This window comes from Amblyomma mixtum, chromosome 9 (genome assembly GCF_055824585.1).
Source record: "Amblyomma mixtum isolate Tamu chromosome 9, ASM5582458v1, whole genome shotgun sequence".
Taxonomy (NCBI): Eukaryota; Metazoa; Arthropoda; class Arachnida; order Ixodida; family Ixodidae; genus Amblyomma; species Amblyomma mixtum.
Genome location: NC_143020.1, coordinates 5,296,151 through 5,314,859, shown reverse-complemented (window position 1 = coordinate 5,314,859; position 18,709 = coordinate 5,296,151). Strand labels below are relative to the sequence as shown.

At 45.2% G+C, this 18,709-nt stretch overlaps 1 protein-coding gene and 1 pseudogene across 1 annotated transcript; one reads left to right on the top strand and one right to left on the bottom strand.

The window, feature by feature from the left end:
• The first annotated feature begins 2,325 nt into the window (after positions 1 to 2,325).
• LOC149328150 (uncharacterized) lies at positions 2,326 to 4,055 on the top strand (annotated as a pseudogene).
• Positions 4,056 to 6,686: 2,631 nt separating this feature from the next.
• LOC149328149 (uncharacterized) lies at positions 6,687 to 16,616 on the bottom strand. Its single transcript, XM_089562156.1, has 3 exons — positions 16,257 to 16,616; positions 9,937 to 11,216; positions 6,687 to 7,062 (listed from the first exon to the last, which is right to left on the bottom strand). Exons 1-3 carry the CDS (start codon positions 16,614 to 16,616, stop codon positions 6,687 to 6,689), a joined length of 2,016 nt encoding a protein of 671 aa, XP_089418282.1.
• Positions 16,617 to 18,709: the final 2,093 nt, after the last annotated feature.

Here is an 18,709-nt window from a genome sequence, read left to right as displayed (position 1 = left end):
ATGAACCATTACCTTCAATATAGTGTCTAACAATTTTCCAATTTTTAAAACCTTTTCAGAAAATGTTGGACGCGGTGTCATGTAATTTTCGCCTTAGAGTAAAAACATACTGCAGCAGTGTGCCAGCACTCAACTCTCGCCACATTGTTGAGGCACATCCCTTTGTTGGTAAGGGCATAATTTTGTGGCTAGAGAGGCATCGGAGTTTGTAAAGAGCACACTGGAGTAATTTTCAGCCCTTTTCGCCTCTTATTTCGTCGCCCGAAATCCCTCTACGTGCTGGAATCGTTTGTAGTATCGTTTGTAGTCACACAGTTTCTCATAATCTTAAGAAGATAGCAAGAAGATACGAAGTAAACGTGCTCTTCTCCGCCCCAAGCAAGCTATCAAAAGTTTGTCCTGTGATGGTTAATAAGAAAAAGCCGATTTGTACTATCAACCACAAACTAGGATTCACCCGTTGCACCACTAAGGTAGTGTACAGCGTTCCGCACACTTGAAACAGAGTGTACATAGGTGAGACTGGACGTTGTTTTAATGAGAGAGCTAGGCAGCATTACAATCTGGTGAAAGAAGGAAAGAGCGGTCATCTTGCTATCCACTGCCGGGACCGTAAGTGAAAAGCCATTTTTCGGAAAACTAGGTTTCTTGGGCATGGAAAGGATCGGATGAAAAGAGATTATTGAGGCATATCACATTAGAAAAGCAGGTGGTCAGTGTATTAGCACCGCTTCCTTGTCTCGCCTTGATAATGAACTGGCGGTTTTGCACCATTGCGGTTGACTGCCACGAGACGATAGTAGCGCTGTACTTAAGCTTTGGTTTCCGCAATAAAATTCAGTTGGAAGTGCAGCACATGTCCTGCCGTACCTGTGTCAATTTTGTCCTCGTTTTTTCGTGCTGCTACGTTTTCAAGATGGATCAATACCAACTGGCCCAAACTTCGGTGCTTTTGCATAGTATACAAGAGCCTGCGACGGTGTACAAGTGACGTACGTATCGCACATTCGAGGAGACTGGCTGACTATCAATTACTCCTTAATATGCTCAACATATTAAGGCGAAAGCCTTTAATGGCTCATACAGTCGCCCGTTAACAAAGCGGGTCACATGCGTTTAACTAGCGAACTAAAAACGATAGAAGAAATTCAATAGCTGCTTCAAATAGAGTATGAAAAAATGAACCTAAAAGAAAAGTTTGATGACTGTAGATTAATAAGTTAATTAATTATAGGCAAAACTGTTGCAATTGCGTCGAAATAGCGCCGACGTCGATACAGCCACGGGAACGGTGTGATGTCACATCCTCCGCAAGTCGTCACGGCATAGTGAAAATTGTCACAGAATGGTCAGAAAAACGGCGGATTTGTGTGAAATTAGATGGTGAAAATGTATAATTAAGCGTAATTAACACTTGAGATACCCGAAAGATGCATAATTTAGGTATCGATATAGCTGCGGGAACGGTGTGACGTCACATCCACCGGAAGTCGTCACAGCATAGTGTCCTCGGCTTTCGCCTGTCAGCGCTTTAGTTGCAAAAGTGTCCTCGCAATTTTTTTTATAAATCAGCTTTAAAGCCCCACTTCGGTCAGCAGTTCCACACAGGGCCTAAAGGCCAGTTTCTTCTATGCTGTGTATTTCTGGCGATGTAAAGTAAGCCTTTCGCTCGCATAATTTGTCCTCATGAGGGCACATTGAAACCACAGGAGGAAGCTTCCTTAGATTAGCCGTCAGGGAATGTTTGAGTCTTTTGTGAGTACTTTGCAGCTTTAGGTCTCTTCGATTTGGCTTGCACTGGCTGTGCTAGTTCTCCAGCGGTGCCAAGCGGTCACGTGAGCGTGCAGCGCCAGTTCAACAAGAATAGATACAGCCTGTACACTAGCGAGCACCGACCACTGGCAAAACGAAGGCGCAAGTGCAGCAGCGCCATTCTGCACTACTTCCAGCACTACCTTCAGACCGAGAGCAAGGCGGCGAAGAACTCGTGCAGAACTAGGCTTGCACCTTGACAAAACGAGGAGAAAAGTGCAGAGGGCGCGTGCGGCACCGGAAAAACGAGGACGACGGTGGTGCACCCCTTGAACTGGTGCAGCTGGTGCTGCCAAATCGAAGAGACCTTTTGTAACACTGGGTGTCAGAGTTCTATAGACTATCGCTTTCGGTTAAATGCGCTTTATGGTACTCACACCAGGTGTAAATTGTTCTTTTTTGAAAACTCCTTCGCACGGTACGAAGCTGATGTAGGACCACAACAAGACGCTAAAGACGAATGTATAACGTGTTGCTTTTGGATGAGCTAGAGTGTCCAAGGAGGAAAATACGATGGCTGTAGTGTCGGACACTGAGCAACAACAGGGAGATGTAGGCATCGCACGACTTCAGGAAAGCCATAGTTGCGGTTGGTCACGTCACTCCGATGAAGGAAGTGCTTATCGGCTTGTCTGTACTTATCGAAGGTGAGCACACACCTTGTCTTCTGGGAAGTGATAAGGACTCGCAGTAGAGGCTTGACTTGCACTACGCTTCCTGAGAAAGCGCTTACTCTGTGAGGAGAAAACAGCCACGAAGGAAAGTTTCCAGAGGAGCGGAACATGTGGCTAGCTGCCTCGAGCTACTCCTGAAGGATTGCTTCCACTCGATATGGTACTTCACACGTGGAACGTCGATACAAAAACCTCGACGCTCTCAATGTGCACGTTTTGTTACGTGCACATGTTGGTGGTATTGCGGTAGTTGAGAGAGCGAACGGTACTCATTCGTCACTACAATAGTCGCAATGCCGTGGCTTTCCCGCTAATCAAATCACAACGCATACGCTGGCAAATGTGCTACGGTGCGCATCAAGATCGGTGAAAGGTATTTAGACGTGTGTAGCAAAAAATCATCAATATCTTTTCTTTGCAGGTGCGCTGCTGGAACCATCCAAATGGCTGTGACGTTGTCACGGATGCTTCGAGCACGACGAAGCACTTCCACACTAGCTGCGCTTACCAAGTAGCACGCTGTCGAAGCTGCGGAGTGAGAGTCCTTCATTGCACATGGAGAGTCAAGCTGTGGTGCATTTGCTCTACCGACCCCATCAGGTGTGTCCCCTGAGGAATGCATGAAGTTGGATATCGAAGCTGTTAAGAGCGATCTTTTTATTGTCAAGGAAGCCTTGGCCAATATTACCGCTCAAACAGCAGCTTTCAGAGAAACAGTGACACACCTCTCTGGACTGCATGGGGACAGAAAACTGCCTGTGTCCTCAGTATGCGCACAGTCCAAGACGGTAGAGAATATGAGTGAAAGAATACAGACGTTGACATCATTCATTCAGAAGAGACATGAAACGCAAAAAGTTGATTTGCAGACACTGAAATCGAACTGGGAAGATAGCTTGCGAAATGCCGCACTTGCCATTCGAGCACATTTGATCGAGATAAGAGCGGATGATGAGCGCAGAGCCCTTTTTATGGGTACCGTCGACAAAAGGTTTGCGAACTTACGTATTGCATTGCATAACATTAGAATAGAGGTGCAGGCTACCAAGACAAGGTCTAGTCAACAAAAAAAGCAAGAAGACGTTGAGGAGACACAGGTGACAAAGGTATTTCTTTCTCCCCGAGAAGACCCGAAGATGCGAAAACTTCTGAAATGAAGCACGAGATTGGTAAGCAGAAGTCTTCGAATAAGGGCAAGCAGATTTCAGCACAGTGTGTTGCCGAGGTTAAGAGTGTGAGTAGCGGAACGCGAGAACACATTAAAAAAGAAGAAGCTCAACCTTCAAGCCTTCCAAAATGTGCGCCAATAGGTTATTGCGCGTACACGTGGTGTGTGAAAAAGTACTCGACACTGAAGTCCGCCACAATCGCTCGTCGATGGGCTCTGTACAAGGCAGAGTCTAAAGTATCGCAGGCCACTCCTTCGCTCCCGGAGCATTAATAAAAAAGAGGCTACTTAGTAAGTCTACACTTGTTCATTGAGTTGCAAGGTAGCTGGACTTCAAACCATTCCTCATGGCCATTCCAACAAGGAATCAGGCTTCGCATAATTCACCCAAAAAGAGATGAAGATTGCATGATTGTGGCAAGAGGTGGACATGAGGGCGAAACTATGCTTCTATTGACGTCAAAAATTTGTAGCGACGCGTGCAGTTACGTCTCCTATGCATCTTTTACGTGGACAGACGTTGAGGTCGCCGGGTTCGTTCAGCGCGACCAGCTGAAGCTGGTTCTAGAGGTCATTTAGCAACGTGTGAATCAAGTTTCCAAAAATGTTCTTTCCTCTAGGATGTTTTTCTGCTGCAGATTAAAGAAGTATTCAAACTTGTCGCACCTCTATCGCGCCGTACGTCCTCTTCTAAGCGGAGAAGACTACCTTCGAAAAGTCCTTCTTTTCGCACAAGACTTGTTATCGTTGATTGTGTCCTCTCTGCTCACTGTCTTTTCAAGCATGCCAAAAGAATGTTATAAAGAGGACCACAAAAAAGCACACAAGACACCAAGCCAAAATCTCATTGTCTTATTTCTCCAGCTGCGAAGACATACAGAAGAAGGAAAGAGAATGAAAACACGACAAGATAAAACAACATAGACGCCAAGAGAAGAAAATCATTGCTGGCCGTTTCGCGCAGCCAATAAAACAATAAAATAGGCTATTTCTTTTGCAAGATGGGTGAAAGATGGTGCGCTCTGTTACACTATTGCCAAATCCGAATTCTTAATCCCAAAGAACTGTCTCGAAGAAAAAGTGCGCGCTGTGGAATGCAACAGGCCCATCACGTTGGCAAATGTGGACTGCAAACTTTCCACTTAAGTTTCATTAAATCTTCCACAAAGCAGAATGTCAGTTCTCATTCTTTCTTCTTTCACTCCCAGAAAGAAAAGAAAGTATTTATTTAGCATAAAAAAAGAAATACAAACGCAGAACTTCAGGGACCCAACAAAATTTGTTTAAGGGTCCCGAAAACATTAATTTGTTTAAGTGCGGTCTCATGGGCCGTTTCATTGAAAGTAATGCACACGTTACTGGAAAATTTTTTACCTTCCTTTTCACCTCATGAACAGCTTGCTTTCCTCCAAATCATCCTTTTGAAGTCATTTATCGTGTCCGCCATTCATTCATTGTTGCTGATTTGAAGTGGTCTAATTTTGAAAATCAGACTACTAAAAAATGCAACTCAACTGCAAATGTTTCATTCACTCAGCTTATTAACGGCAATCCCTCCGAGCTCATTCCTAAGCGGTCGTCCGTGAAGCAAGACTTATCTTTTTCATCCTTACTATTTGCAATTATCTATAGCCGCTTCATTTGAGCGTTCTCTAAAAGTAATATCCAGGTTATTACTGTCTTGGGCATTGAAGTCAACAGTGCTTGTCTATGCAGATGAACGCATTTTCTGCACTGATGAGTACAACTTTTTCACCCCAACAGCCAAGATAGAGGAGTCTGGTTTGGATGGTTTAGGTTTATGGGGTTTAACGTCCAAAAACAACTCAGGCTATGACGAACGCCGTAGCGTAGGGCTCTGGATACTTTTAACCACTTGGGGTTCTTTGAAGTGCACTGACATCGCGCAGTAAACAGAGGAGTTTCGCTCCGCATCCGACGCTCAGATGAATTCCTGTGGAGATTGGGTAAAAAAGATAAAACATGAAAATATAGTGTAAATATTTGTAACTGGAGGCATCTTTCTAAGACAACTGCCAATTTTCAACGGCTAAAAAGCAAAGGAAAATATTCTCTTGATTACAATCAATTTGCTTTGGTCGTCTTGCTACCATAACCTACCTTCAAAACACCAGCTACACCAGACAGAGAAGCTGCTAGAACGCTGAATAACGCGGTAGTCGTCAAGGGGCATCACCGTGCGTTCTGTTTGGAGGAATGGCACACTTGCGACCACTACGCCCGCGCAGCCTCCTCTCTGTAGGAAAGAAGAAGCTATCATCGAGTAAAGTAGTGATCATTGTTGAGTCTTCTGACAACGATAACGAAAAGTCCTTGAGATACAGAACCGTTGAACAATGCCTCCCCTACTTCCGTTTTCTTTCGCGAGATATTCGTTTTGTACGAATACCACTGAATTATCGAATACCCCCGAAAAAATTTGATTTTAAAACGATTTCGATTTAATACAACGCGATTCGTTTCCATTTTTTTGTGAACTTTTTTATTCGATACGGCGGAAAAGCGACAATCTTAGATTTCTAAAAGTAATATTTGAATACCCTTAAATAAGATTTGTAAAGGATACTTCATAGAATTCGCAGCAGGAAAATTTATGACGCATCAATGTTTAGCTTTGTTCCGTTGTGTTTTTTTTTACATCATTTCCTGAGCTTTCATATGCTGGGCCAATAGTGGCAGGGTTTTACCGCCCAGACACGTCAGTTCTCGCGAATATCTCAGAAGACACGCCGAAAAACTACCGCGCTGTTCTCACAGTTCTCTGTGAAGATAATAGACATGAGTTTACACACAAATATTCATACCAGATAAGGGTCAGCAAGAGTCATACATAATATAAAAAGAATGCTTAGATGATCCGCTGGTGTGGAGTATTGAGAGCAACGTCTCATAGCTACGACGCCAAGTGGTCGACAGGTATCGCAAAAGGGAACACACAGATCAAACAGCAAAAATCATACAAAAACATATCACCAGGCAGCCGTCTCCGCACACAAATACACATCGCTGCATCAGCCGCGAGGTAGCGTAACGTTCTCGCAGTAATTGGGTTCACCGGCCTCCGTGCTAGGCGGGCAGTGGTACGCCGTGGCAAAGTCAGCGTTTCGCCAGAGTGGTACATTCACCAAAAGCGTGGCGTCAAATGTGCCACTGCAGCTGTAATAGGCGTAGCGCGCGTAGAAGAACTGTGCCTCGGACATCCAGCGGACACTGAAGGCAGGTCGCATTGTGTACCAGCTGGGTCTTGGCGACGCAGGTGCGACGCCTTTTGCAGGCTCAGCTGGCGCTGACCCGACCGCGGCGGCGATGCGCAGACCCATCTTCAACGCCTCCATTTCGACCGCGCCTTTGGGGTCCATTGCGGGTAATGAGCGCGCCTCGCACTGCCTGCATTTAAGTAGCCGCAGCAAAAGGTTTTGATATAAGGGCCTGTCTTATCTGTTTGCGCGAAGAAGAATGGGTATATCCACGTGATAAAGTAGTGAATTCTTTTTTTCGGTGCATTTTTGTAATTTTTGTCCATTGTTTCGGTTAACTGATCCCGCATTTAGTATATAAGAGTCGAGCTTCCTGATTATAAAGCTACGTGTTTCACATTTATGTTTTAAGAAATCAATAATGATTCCAAACAGACTTTATTAACGCCGAAACAATGTGTTTTAAGTATTTCTTTGCGGTGCGCATGTAACCTGGATATAGTTAGTCAATTAGTCAGTCAGTTAGTGTTTTAGTTAGCTAGTTAGTTTAACTAGCTAACTAAATAAATAACTGACTAACTAAATAAAGAAATTATCCAGGTTACATGTGCACCGCAAAGAAATACTTAAAACACATTGTTTCGCCTTTAATAAAGTCTGCTTGGCTGGCTACCGGCAATCTTCTAAATGCGCCAGATAATAAAGATAACGAACAGGGTCTAATGGTTTCAAGTAGGATGCTCGTGCTGAACCACATTCTACGCACCCTTAGTCTATCTTTGAGAGCACCAGAGAGCGAATGATTTGAAAAAGGCCTACTCGGAACCCCACCGTTTTCCTGAGACCACTTTTAGGACAATGAGGGCTCTAGAATCTTTTTAAGTTGTTGATGTTCGGTAGAAATGCGCGTTTCTTGTCAAAAATGGCGCCTAAAAATTTGTGTTCTTGCCTAATTGGCACTGTGGTCTGGTTCAATTATAGATTAGGATCGACCAGTAGGCCCCGTTAAAATGAGAACAGAGCACTTACTGTCTTTTGAGGAGAAAAATTGAATACATTTCTGTCTGCCCCAAGAGCTAGTTTATTTAGTTACATTTGTATTTGTCTCTCTGCACATACATATGCTGAACGAAGTGCATGCTATATGTAGGTCATCTACATAAACCGAAAACATTACGCTCTTGCGAACTATTTTAGGTAAGGAATTCATTTTTAAAATGAAATATGCCGTGCTTAGAATACACTTCTGGGGTACGCCGTTCTCTTGTGTGAAAATAATGGAAAGAATTGCTCTTAGGCGGACGCAAAATTTGCTTTTAAAGTTGTTCAAGCAGTATGGCATCCTTCCGTGTATACCTAGGTCTGCTAGTCACGAAGGATACCAAACTTCCACGTGGCATCACAGACCTTCTCGAGGTCGAAGAAGACCCGATACCATACTGCTTGTGGATGAACACCTCCCCGATGGTGTTTTCTAGGACAACAAGGCGGTAGGTCGTTCATGTTTTTTCAAATCCACATAGATGCATTCTAAAAGTCGCCGATATTTAAGTACGAATATCAGTCATATGTCGACAGCACTTTCGAATGATTTTGCTGTACAGCTGGTGAGGGTTATCGGCCTATGACTCCTAGAACTTGTTCGTGGTTTTCCACTTTTCAGAAAAGGTACTACGAGTGCGCTCCTTCTCTATTTGCGCGGAGTATAATTGTTATATCGGCATGATTCAGTACTGAATTCATTTTACTAGTGCATTTTTGTACATTTTTGCTGTTATCTTGTCCCTCGCTCAGTTTATAATAGCCGAGCTTCCTGCTTATAGTGCTACGTATTTAACATTTAGGTTCTCAGCAATAAACAATGTTTGCCAACAGACTTTATTAAAGCTGAAAAAACATGTCTAAATATCTTTTTTTTGAAAGATGCATTAGAACCTGAATACTTTATTTATTGAACCCTCAGGGCCGAACGCATTCGAGAGGAGTGGTTACAAATAACAAGATACATAAACTAATGCAATAACTGTTACAAAACAGTTTCATCCTCCTGTTAATTATGTTAGTGCGGTCCGAAAATACTCGTTATCACTTATGTCGAGAATTTCTAGGGGAAGGTTCCATTCACGTGATCCACGTGTTAGTAAAGACTAATATGTAGATATGGTGTGAATTTTTTTTCCATTCCAACTTTGTGACGCTGATGAATGTGGTGTGACATGCACACGGGACAAGTTACTGATTATGTTTAGTCTCATAGCGCAGAAGCACTTAAGGCGGATGTAACAGTGAATGAAAAAACTAACCTTTCGGCTTTATTGCAGCAGAAAAATGACTTAAGATATGTTTTGGGGCGCCTGCTGTCTTTCTTTTTTTTAACGGTGGCACATCAGAGCCCCCAAAAATACTTCTGGTTTCGCCACTGCCATGATCGACCGTGTATCCTAATGTCTAGTGCAACATCTTAAAACATCCCAACTAAAGTTAGGTTAATTAGGAGTGAACTTTTTTTTAAGGTTGAATGCGGAATATGGTGACGGCAGTACTGAGACAACTCAGAGCATTCTCTAAGCCTGGAATGAAACTATTAATCACAGCGTTAATTTGCGGGCGAAACAACTACACGCTACCAACAATTACTTTAAGAATGACTGGTTGCGTAAAGCGCCACGTTATTTTTAAAGCGCGATGTGAACGAGAAGCATTTAACTAGACTTCATATTACGCAGACCCATAATTATGGATTTCATGTCATGAGAGCAGCGGAGGCCGTTGTGCATAATTTCCGAACCTTAGGCCCAAAAATGAAATTAAATTCAGTCACTTTAGGCTCCCACTTTGCTAAAGGGTACAGCAAGCGCCTTAAGATGACCTCGCCGGAATACTTCGCATTTGCAGCTGTGAAATATACCCGCGGGCAGTAGCTACTGTGCTGGGGATAGAGGAACCTTCAGCTCACAGCAAACTATGATCTTAACCGAAAATGCTCGCAACAGATTAGGCCACGTTATTTCGTGAGGGCTTGGTTTTTTTTTTGGCTCATTCACTACAGAGTAATATACATTACCTGAACTCTTTGAACGCCGCCATTGTTTCTCGAGACCAGCCCGCCGGTCTCCGCACGTTGCTCCACATCAAAGCTGCCATACGACTCGCAATCACCGCGGCGTCGGCAAGCAGTGGATCGAGGGTGCCCGAACTCAGCCAGCCGTAGCCCGAAGACGACACGTACAGGGTGGCCTTGTTCAAAAAGTACAGACGGTTGTTGGCTCTGTGCTCATTGTCGTCTCGAATCCAGGGGAACCCTCGTTTCGCATTTGCCTTTTTAGCGTCGAACTCGAAGTTGTGCGCCAAGAACAGGTTTCGAGCGAATCCTTGCTTTGACATTTGGGGAACGGCGGGCACCTGGAACACCAGGTCACCGGGTAGCTTCAGAGTAAAGTTGCCGACCATCGCCCGTAAGTGCTCCGTGTCATTTGGCGCCGCCATGAGCCGCAGGAGAGGGGCGTATTCCACGAATCTTTTTCGAGTCTCCTCGAAGATATTATGCAGCTGCTGGTCTTTCGCGGGACTCGCGAGGGCCGCCACATACGTGACCCTCCATAGCTGGCCACTCTGGAACACGTGGTCGTTACAGACTTCCTTGCTACGCACTGTTGGCGATTTCAATGCGTTGCCCCTTTGAATGTAGCTCATGGCATCCAGGGCGACAACAAGTAGCATGTAGCATAAGGACAACGGCTGGTCGCTCCTCAAGAGGCGTACGTCCGTAGAGAAAGCAGCCTTGGAGATAGTCTGAAATTCCCTAACTTGGTCAATATCGATAAGAAACTCGAGAAATATGTCCCGTAGCTGCGACGCTTTCAGACCGCCGAAGATGCCGCTCATCTCTTCTAAAGACAACGAACCAGTTCTTTTTTTGTCAAGTGGAAATTTTTTTTCCCACGTGGACACGTCCTTCCGGGTGTAGTTAGTGCCGAAATGCGCGCTCAGGATGGAGAGAGCAGTGATGTAGCAGGAATCGTCGCAAAATGCTTTGTATTCGGTGGTCCGGAGTAGCCTCCTTTTTAACACGAACACTTGTGTTTTAGTGGTACGGCTGATTAAAGTGAAAATAAACTTGAGGTGGTATCGCCTATCCACCGCGAGGGCGAAACGTAGCAAATCTGCGCCACTCATTCGGCTGGAGGTGTTTGCGATTTCCAGCACGATCGTCGCGACATCTCTGGCTCGCTCATCTTGACGCCAGACCTCATTGAGGCACGATGTGTAGAGAGCGTGAAGTGCTGCCGCAGCCGGGCTGCCGTAGTTTTGTGTTCCTTTGATGATGTTGGAGATGATGTCCTCCTGCGAAATTGCACAGCAGGACAAGGACCAAGTATCTCATTAAAGACACATAATGAACTTTGTTCACAACGGTCATTTTGGTCGTACTACGGAGCATTGACACTCGTGTCGTTGAACCAAAGTGTAGAATGAAATTAGAGTCACATTGTCCGCATAGTACCACGGAGTGCAGATCCCCATCTTTAGGGGCTGTTTTGTGTGGGTTCGATATCCAAGCGGCGATAAGGTAAGGGAAACCCGACGCGGAGAGTGTTTTACATATTAACATGTATCCCGTGTAGCACAGTGTGCAACGTCGACAATCTTTCGGGGTACTAAACGTACGAACGATGTTCTATTCGCGGACTGCCAATGCATTACATAATTTATCTTGATCGTTCACGGCTTTGTTAGGAAGCGCCAGGGCTGATGTTCTCGCAGAATCCGGGAAGTCCCACGTTGCAGGACAGAGGAGAGAGGACTAGTGCTTCTTCGCCTCAAGGCTTCTCAAAACTGCCGATGCGCAATTCACACCACATGGCCCAACAGGAAACCCAGTGGTCTTTCAGTTTTGACAAGGGTTGCGCTTACTCCTTCTATAATTATAACGTTAGCGCCAATCAGACTTCCACTACGCCTAAACTGGATAAAAAACGTAGCAGTTGTCGCTTGGTGCAACTGAAACCGGGCGCGTTCACCTTCTATCAAATGTAGTTGGTATCCAGATAGCGTATGCAATGACCGTTATATGTTGGAGTGTGGCACTCAGCTCTGCTATGTTCCCTGCGGAGAGCGAACAGGGTGAAATGATGGGCAGTGCACAGGTTCAAGCACCTTAGCATACATAGAGTAGGGATGGACGTCGGCAAACGTGGGGCCACTGAATCTCCAACCTTCTTGGCACACCCTGGGCAAACGTTGGCGGCCGATGCAGGCCGTCGTCAGCCTAAACTTGCTGCTTGGATCGAGTAAGCATTGAAAAGCGTACCGCTGAGATCGTTGCTGAAATGAGCAGACAACTTCGCTTCCTGTTCACTGCGTAACAAATCTCCTAGTCATCCTTTCCATACTTCGGCACCAAATTTGAAACGAATGTCGTGAGAATACTCCACAAACAGTAACCTTAGGTGTCCGGTTTATTGTACCGAAACAAGCTTGTACTGCAAGATCTGCAGCCAATATAATGTAACATGTGCTCTAGCAGATCTCTTATCACGGCACAAAGTAAGTTTTTCTTTGATCCACAGGTTTCACTTGAACATAATGTAATGCATATAATTCAGCTTGAGTTTAAGAAGCATTATTCAATCTTCAACTGAAAAGATTGAATAATCTCTTGAACTGAATTTTGTCGCGGTTTACGTTTCCTTACTATTACTACTGCTCGATTTCGTCTCTCCTTCTCACTTGAATTCTTGTGGTGCTTTTTTTTTGTTATGTGCATTTCATTGACGTATTATTGTATGCCCACTCCTGCCCAGGGCCTCAAACTGAGGCCGGCAGTATCTTGTAAAAAAATAAATAAAAACAAAGTAAATTTTCGGTTTCTAGCTCAGCCCAGAGTGAAAGCGTATGCTTTAGTGTTTTGTTTCTAATGAACAGGCGCACTCTGGTAGGTTGGAGACACTATTTTCCGAATGTTGGTCAAAAAATAATAGCTTTTGTTTTTCTTTCATTAGTATGACTCCTTCATGGTTCCTTCAAGCGTGACAATAGAGTAAGTCTTTTCGTGCATAAATTTAAGTGTGCGGCGCTAAATTCATTAAAATTTTGAACATGTCATGAGTAAGGATCCCGAAGAACCCTCTGGAGGTGGACTGTACTCGTTCCAAATTTCGCTAAATCCCGCCGGAAGAGAGTGAGACCTGGATATCTCCTGTCAAGCATTGCAATGTGAATAAAAGAAAGACATGTTACCTCCCAGTGAGCATGCCAAGATAATTTTAGTTGTATAGTGTTAAACAGTTTACTTCCCTTTATTTTCAACGACCTCTAATACATGGACTTCCACTGTGCGGTTATACCTCAAACGATTCCAAAGGCCCCAACACACAGTCAAAGCCTGCGCAATGATATATTTGAATTTCCCACTACCACAGGCGCGCTCTTTAGAATGCGAGTGTAGCGACGTATCACCTTACGTGCACGCTTCAAAAAAGGTACGCCAGCGAAGAAAACAGTACAGAGCATTAATGGAGCCTGTATTTCTCCGTCCGATCAGTTTTACTCTCCAATTTTTCTGTGCTTGTGTAAATTTTAGGGAAGCTATAGGAGTATACCAGACATTCACCGGCGCGCGATTACCTATTCAGCGCATGCGCGAAAATATGAGAATAGTAGTGAGAACGAGTTAGAGCGCAATGAATAAACAAAATCCCATCGTTCCTGCGGCGCAGTGTATGAGCATCCAGTTATTGAAAGATTAAGACAGTGCATTCAATCCACTTTTCACTGATATGCTTTCCTGTCGTTTTTTTTCTTACGAAGCACAAACAACACGCAAATTATGTGTGATTCACTTCGGGGAGTAGGTTTCCCTGCTAGGTAGCGTTCTGTGATACTTTTGATCCGAATTTGCCTTTCGAACCTTTTCACTCTCGTTTTTATTCTCATCCCGTGACCCTTTCAGGCCCATCAAATCATCAAAGTTGGATGCCACAAATCTTCAAGCGAGCGAGAAAGTCGTAAATTTTTTGCAGCATTTCGGACATTTAGCAGTTAAACATATTTCAGTGGCCTTTCACCTCACCGACATATGCTAGTAGGTAGTAAAGGGCTACGGGAACTGCGTGCGCTTTGCTGTTGTCATCAGCTAGCGCCACCTTTTCCCCTTGCACCATGCAGAAGAAAACCATTTTTATTCCTACGTAACAATAAGGAAGGCTACAAGTAAGGAACAGTTTGCTCCTTGGATATAAAATTTTTCTGCAAAAAACATTTACAAGCGTTCAAATATTTTGCAAATAATACTGATTACAAATGTAATCACTGAGGCCTGGCCCCCTATTGAAGAATAAGCAGCGCGGTCTCATTTGAGTTCCCTAGCCTGTGACTGCTTCTGTGGCGTGAAATTCGCTTCTTGCGCAGTCTAATATGTGCCAGTAAACGTCCTGTGAGAAAATGTCCAGAGAAAATGTCTACATCTAGTGAAAGGAAAACATTTCAAGATTGGCCTGCCACATGTGTATGGCTGTCATTTAATAGGTGAAGAAATATTATTTATCGCACGAACCCAACAGTAAGCATAACACAAGAGCATTGAACCTCTATGGATTATTGCTCTTTTCAGCAAATTTCGCACTTTAGGACGTTACAGAAGCGAGCAGTAGTGTAACTCTTGCTCTTCAGCATTCTTAACATTGTGTTTCCTAAAACGAAAACTCAGTTCCGCTCCCTCTAATATTAGGCGTTTGGCATATAACACTTTTCTTCGGTCGAAGCTCGAATACGCATCTATTATTTGGGATCCGCATACAAAAAAGAACATTAACTCCCTTGAAATCATTCAAAGGAAAGCAGTCAGGTTTATTTTCCACAAATAGAGTAGATTGGATTCTCCCACAAAGCTAATGGCAGAAAATAATATCCCACTTGTTTCAGACCGCCGAAAAATAAACCGAATTTTGTTCCTCCGTAAGATTCTTTCACGCAGGTAAACATTCCAATACCTAACTATGTTCAACCTTCTACCACCAGACGTACACGAAACACTAAGGAACATACACTGCAGCCTATCTTCGCACGAACAAATTCATTTCAGTATAGCTTCTTCCCCCGAACCATCTCCGATCAGAACATGCTCCCAGAATCCCTTTTTCAAAATAACAATTTTAGCAACGCATTGGAAGAACATTTCCTTGGTTAAGTTTTCTCATTTTGTATTTTTTAATGCTGTTGTTTTTAGCTTCCCTTTGTTATCGCCGAATGATGCTGTGTTGTTTTTTCGTTTCTTTTGTGTATTGTTAGGTTGTTTGCCCCTCCTGCCTGGGCCACATAGGCCTGCAGTATTTTGAAATAAAATAAATAAATAAACTACGCCTAAGGCTCAAAGCTGTCCTCCTTTCAATTACCGAGAAGTGGACACACTCGCAAAATAGTTCGTGTTGAGCGACCAAAAGAGTAATCACACAAAAATCAGTTTCGTGGACGTAGCATTATATTGCAGAGCAAGACAAAATTAAAAAAGGTGACCCCCCCCCCCCCCCCGCCTTGCAAGAAGCACCTTCAGCTCATGAATATTTCTCTCTTTTGAGCATTTCGCCTTCTACATTTTTAGAAAATGCAAAAGGATGCGTCGCGCTCGAGGCTTTAAATGTTCAAAATGAGATCGTAGTCGCCCTGCTTCTTGCACACCGTCTCTCAAAAGAAGCAATGCTTTTGTTCAATCGACTCAAGAATTCCGCTTGCGTTGGAGAGTACACCGACCTTCACGCAACTGAAACATAACATCGCAGGCTGAAGCTGTGCGTCATGTCATTATCGCATATGCTTGATAAAAACTGACACACAAGCTGTACTTCAGCAATGACAAGCGCTGTTTCAAAGCAGATGATATAAAATCTTCATAGGAATCACTCGACTAACCCATTTGAACGCATTAAGTTCCTCTGGTTCCATTTAAAATGATGCAAACAAGACTGATAAAGAACCAACAGAATTTTATTTTCTGGTGAATTATCCTTCTCTGCCACATAGTGGCCTCAGGATATCGATTGTTTATATTGAACAGTTTAAGTTTGAGCCGGAAAGGGTCAATACACAATCAAGTCTGCGGAGATGGGGTGCCCGCAACTGACAAAGGACAGAGTAAATTGGACAGACATGGGAGAGGCATTTGCCCTGAAGTGGACATAGTCAGGCTAATGATGATGATGATGATGATTAAATAGTTTACAATTCTCTCGACTCGAGTGACCATTTAAGTTGCATTCAAAAGTAATTAGCGAAATTCGCTCTTTGAAACAGTTTCAGACTAGCCGGCAGGCGAAACCAGCAAAATGCAAATGCAGGTTAGCAGATTTTCGTGATTAAAACTACCAGGATGTCCGCACGAAAGCTCACCAGCATGTCGTTGGCCACGTCTTGCTGCACAAAGCCGTGTCTGATGGCGTTTTTGCAGATGTACGCGTAGAAGTCTCTGCAGGGCGACTCGTGCTTGTCGATGACGGCGATCAGCCTGCCTGCCTCGCTGGAGCAGCAGAACCGAGATCCAGTGCCGTTCCTCTCGTCCCGCGTGGCAGCTCCGTGGATGGTGAACAAGAGCAGCGCGGCGGTGGCCGCTGCCAGAGAGGCTCCGCAGAAGCAGCCAAGGCCGGTGCCGGCTGAGAGTAGCTCTTTGCCTCGCCAAGGTGAAGTCCGAGACGCTGGGGGACCGCCGCCAAGGGGTGAAAGTAGGCCTTCTTCCGTAGCCTGAGGCTCCATCGTGTCCGTCTTTCTATTCTTCTGGAAAATGCCCTCGAGGAGCGCGTGGAACTGCGTGTGGTCAGCGCCTCCTTGTGCTAGAAATGCCCGGTAAAGTGCTCGTGCTCCTGTTGAAGAGATAGAGAAAACTTTTAATTCCAAAGAAAAAATCAGCGGAAGGACGCACACACAGAGAGGGACACAGGTCCAGTGGCGTCCTGTGTTGCTTTCTGTGCCTGCGTCCTTCCGCTGGTTCTTTTCTTTAGAACTACGAGCCAATTGGCCCAAGCAAGCTCTGTACCCTACTGAAAACTTTTAATTAGCATAGCATAATTCGCAGGAGCCGGGTGGCCGGGGCCTCTAGTCCAGTGCTCCGCTGGCGGCAGCTGACTTGCGGACTAGCTAGATGATCCAGGCTTGCTGGACCAGGTTGTCGCTTGTCAGGGCCTCCTCCCACTGATCGTGTGTCGGGCGTGGCACTATTAACTTTTTGTCCGACTTGTCGTGGCATTCCCAAGAGGTATGGCAGAGCATGGGGCATGCTGTCCACCAAGTATAGTAACGGGTATTATGTGGGTCTGATCTTATGCAAAATGTGGACTTGGATATGTGTTTGTTTGCATTCTCCTCCAGTCAACAGCACCCGATGAGGACAGTTTGTGTGGTGGTGAGAATTGTCTTCTGTCTAGCCGAAGGTAGTCTAGTCTGTCAACATACGGTCCTAGGAGGGGGGGGGGGGGGTATGGATGGGGATCCGCCCGGTTTGTTAGAGCAGGAGCTAGATCATTCGCTACCCCGTTTCCAGCTAGGCCTTGGTGACCAGGTTTCCCTGCTATTCTGTGTGAGTGTGAGAGTGTACTTAATAGTGTGCTCGTCCTTCCGTGAGGTTTTCCAGCAAGGTAGTCCCTGCAAGTTTGTTGGGAGTCCGTCACTATGTGCGATGACTTCCCCTCTTGATCTTGAGTTTTGATGGTGATGGCTATGGCCAGTGATTCCGCTTCCACAGGATCTTTACACTGATTCAAGCCCTCATGATTGGCCTCTTCTGGTTGTCGACCGCAGCAATCGCGAACCTGCCTGGCACGGCGTAGGCCCTGATGTCATGTATACCGTCTCCGGGTCTTCTGATAGTTTCTTTTTTTTGCCAGGGCATTGACCGTGGCTCTCCTTCTTCTGCCGTTCGTGGTGCATGTGCCTCGGTATCTGGTTTACATAGACCTCTCTTGAAAGTGTCAGAATTTGGGACTTCCTCTCACTTGTTCGTAGTGCCTGCCATAGCCCGTCTCGCCAGGATATACCTACCCGCTTATGTTGAGGCATCAGGTGGTGACATCAGCTTTAATATTCCAGGATTTCAAGGTAGGACACCACGGGGATATAAGCCTCGAAATTGAGGCCGCTTTCAAGTTACGACAGGTATCAGAGCGACCACTACCCGGATCCTCCGAAGCGCAGCCTCCCCTGCACGGATAACACCGCGTGGGAGGGCTCTGCATAAGGAGAGATGAGAGCACGTGAGCACGTGAGCACGTGTGCGGTGCCGGAGGTGCCCCTTTCCTGTTAAAAGGAGAGCGATATAATCCCCACCGGGCAAAACCAGAAGTGGGGGCCGGAGAGCTCCTGCACAGCTAGAGTCCCTCAGGGTTACTACAACAGTGATTTCAAAAAAAATTTGTTCCTCCTCTACCTCCAGAATAAGGAGCCGAGAGAGCCACTAGGTAGGAATCACGCATCGGGTCGCAGTATCAGCATGACATTGGGAGGTCATGAGGCTACTTGATATCCACTCGACACGAGCTGGCTGCGGAATGCATCCTGACGGACTACGGATGATTTGGAAAACTCGGATGTAACTCCCGTGATTCTGATGTTATTCCTTATTTGAACAATATGATCTGCCATTAGAAGTCTACCTCTTCTTTGGCAACATTTAAGTTTAGAGACGGGCATTGTGGCCGATAGGCTCGTTCCACAATACACGTCTAGATGCCTCTTTATCCTGACAGTTCGGCCTCGACAATCGGCGTGCAGAACCCATAGCCCGAGATTTTACTAACCGGGTACCAATAGAAGGCTCAGCGGCCCCAAAGCCGGTACCACAGCAGTACTGTGCG

Bases quoted from the DNA above. Each gene is read 5' to 3' on its own strand.
- LOC149328149 (XM_089562156.1), bottom strand. From the start codon at position 16,616: ATGGAGCCTCAGGCTACGGAAGAAGGCCTACTTTCACCCCTTGGCGGC. The intron at 11,217-16,256 runs GTGAGCTTTCGT...GCAATTTCGCAG, and splicing joins ACGTGGCCAACGACATGCTG to GAGGACATCATCTCCAACAT. The intron at 7,063-9,936 runs GTAATGTATATT...ACTTAAATGCAG, and splicing joins GCGGCGTTCAAAGAGTTCAG to GCAGTGCGAGGCGCGCTCAT.